The sequence below is a fragment of the Nanorana parkeri genome, unplaced genomic scaffold, assembly GCF_000935625.1.
Source record: "Nanorana parkeri isolate BGI_ZX_2015 unplaced genomic scaffold, ASM93562v1 scaffold1024, whole genome shotgun sequence".
NCBI classification, from domain to species: Eukaryota; Metazoa; Chordata; class Amphibia; order Anura; family Dicroglossidae; genus Nanorana; species Nanorana parkeri.
In genome coordinates this window covers 414,238-416,365 of record NW_017307292.1, presented here as the reverse complement: position 1 = coordinate 416,365, position 2,128 = coordinate 414,238, and the positions used below count along the sequence as shown (strand labels likewise).

The following is a 2,128-nucleotide window of genomic DNA, read 5'->3' as shown; positions in this document are numbered from 1 at the left end:
GTTGGGTCTCGGAATGCTGAGAGGTATGCAACTTAAATGCACGTGCACAACTTCATCATATTCCAGATCAATTATTGTAACACTCTCTTCTTAGTGATTTCCTAACAGACCAACTGCCACTGTTCCATCTTAATTTGCACCTGTGCTCCGAGGATGTGCATTAGTCTAAACATGTTATAACCAGCAGTAAATCTGCTTCAAAACAAGCCCTCATCTCCTTCCGCATGTACTGCAAAATATGTTTTGCAAAATCACAGAACCTGTTTTCTTAGTTACTTTTGATTAAAGCGAGTTTAAGCTGCTACTATGTTTATTATTTTCCAATGTATGTTTTGTCCACACGTTTGAAACCTTAGCCCTTATCCACACTGAGTGTTTTGTAGTGCTTTTTCTGCTAAAAAAAACTCCCCAAAAAATTCCCATTAATTTCTATGGCAATGTTTATATCTGAGCGCCATGTTGCTTGTAGCAAAATGCCCGTTGCTTGAAGAAAGTACATGAGCTTCTTATTGGCAGATTCTGCACTTCTTGGCACCATCGACTTCAATCGAAATGTTTAAAAACACGCATTTGCTGCTTTTTTGTGTGTTTTTGCCCATATTTATCATGTTACATAAAACGCACTGAAAAAGCACATATTTCATGTCGCTAAGGTGTAATCATGGCTACATGCTCTGCTCTGTTTGAGAAGTCTGTTTTTCTTTTTTAACATTTTAAGCATTTTTGTTTCTAGTTCTCATCTTGCTAGTTCTTCATTGCATCTAATGTAACAACTGTTTAAATTGCACAATGACACTATTTTGTATGCATGAGCTATGGTTCACACTTCTCTGTGCAATATCAACTATTGAAATGGCAAAGGTGTAAATGAGACATTTTTGGAACATATGGGATCCAGCATGAATGCTGTCACTTGTGTAATAATAAATGGATATGCTGTATTCCTGTTATGGCTTCTTCTAACATATGTATTTGTATTCTTGCAGGTGCCTGAAATAATCGGCTCTATTAGACAAGCTGGAAAGTTAGCCCGTCAAGAGGAAATCCATTCTCATTTATGCGATGCAGATGATGCTTTCTCAAAAAAGTTTGAAGTCCTCTTCTGTGGTCGGGTGCTTGTAGCTCACAAAAAGGCCCCACCAGCTCTGATAGATGAATGTATTGATAAATTTAACCATGTCAGCTGTACCAAAAAGCAAGATACTGATACTCTGTCTCCACTGACAGCGGATATTAGCACTGGAATATCCTTTGGTGACAAACTACGGTCTGTTTTTCAGTCAACGTTTATTGATGAGGAAAAACAGAAGCCTATGCGTAAATCTTTCTCACAGCCTGGCCTGAGGACTAACAACTCATTTCACAGGGACTGGAAGGATGGCCCCTGCAGCCTTCCGGGATCCTTTGAGGAGGTCGACAGTGGTTTCGATTTACAAAATTCGAGTGAAGAATGGAACTGTGTGCAGCCAACAGACATGGAGGAAAACCAGACCATGCTGTTCACGGTATGTATAGAAAGACCTTTCCTAAGGCACAAAGTGTGTGTGCTTTTAACAAATGAGTGTCCATATTAACGCACATATTGAGTGCTTTATGCCATTATTGGTATTATGCTATTGTGCTCAGAATATATTTATATGTGTGTGTGTGCATATATGTTAAAGGGGACAGGCTCAGCTGATAGTGGCAGCTGTTACTATGCATGAAATGTGGACACACAAACAGTCCAAGCAGATTTGTCCTGCACTTTTATTCAGCAAGGCATTCATTGGTTTTAAGAAGTTTACATTTTTGATTGGCCTATGTTACGGTTACCATTAGTCCCCATTTCCTGTGGAAAGTCCCAGTTTTGAGAGGTCTGTAGGGAAACAAACATCAATTCGGCGATGTTTAATAAAGAGAGCCTGTCGCCTCCAATTGCTATGACACAGGAGATTGTTAGCTCCTGTGTCATAGCAATAAAGTTCAGTGGGAAAAAAATGGATAAAAAAAAAAAATGTTTTAAAAAATAATAAGAAATAATTCAATTAAAAAATAAACAGGTGATTAAAAAGTAAAAAATAAGAAACAAATGATTAAAAAAATAATTATAAAAAATAAACCAGATAAAAAAAAAAAAAAGTAAACG

The 2,128-nt window shown here is 37.5% G+C and overlaps 1 protein-coding gene across 2 annotated transcripts in view; it reads left to right on the top strand.

Annotated features, from left to right (window-relative positions):
- The window catches only part of TBC1D1 (TBC1 domain family member 1), a 173,585-nt gene that overhangs the window by 79,748 nt on the left and 91,709 nt on the right, over positions 1 to 2,128 (top strand). For both annotated transcript variants that reach the window (XM_018567235.1, XM_018567234.1), the window contains exon 2: positions 987 to 1,505. In XM_018567235.1, the coding sequence (XP_018422737.1) occupies positions 987 to 1,505 (519 nt within the window). The remainder of the gene's footprint in view (positions 1 to 986; positions 1,506 to 2,128) is intronic.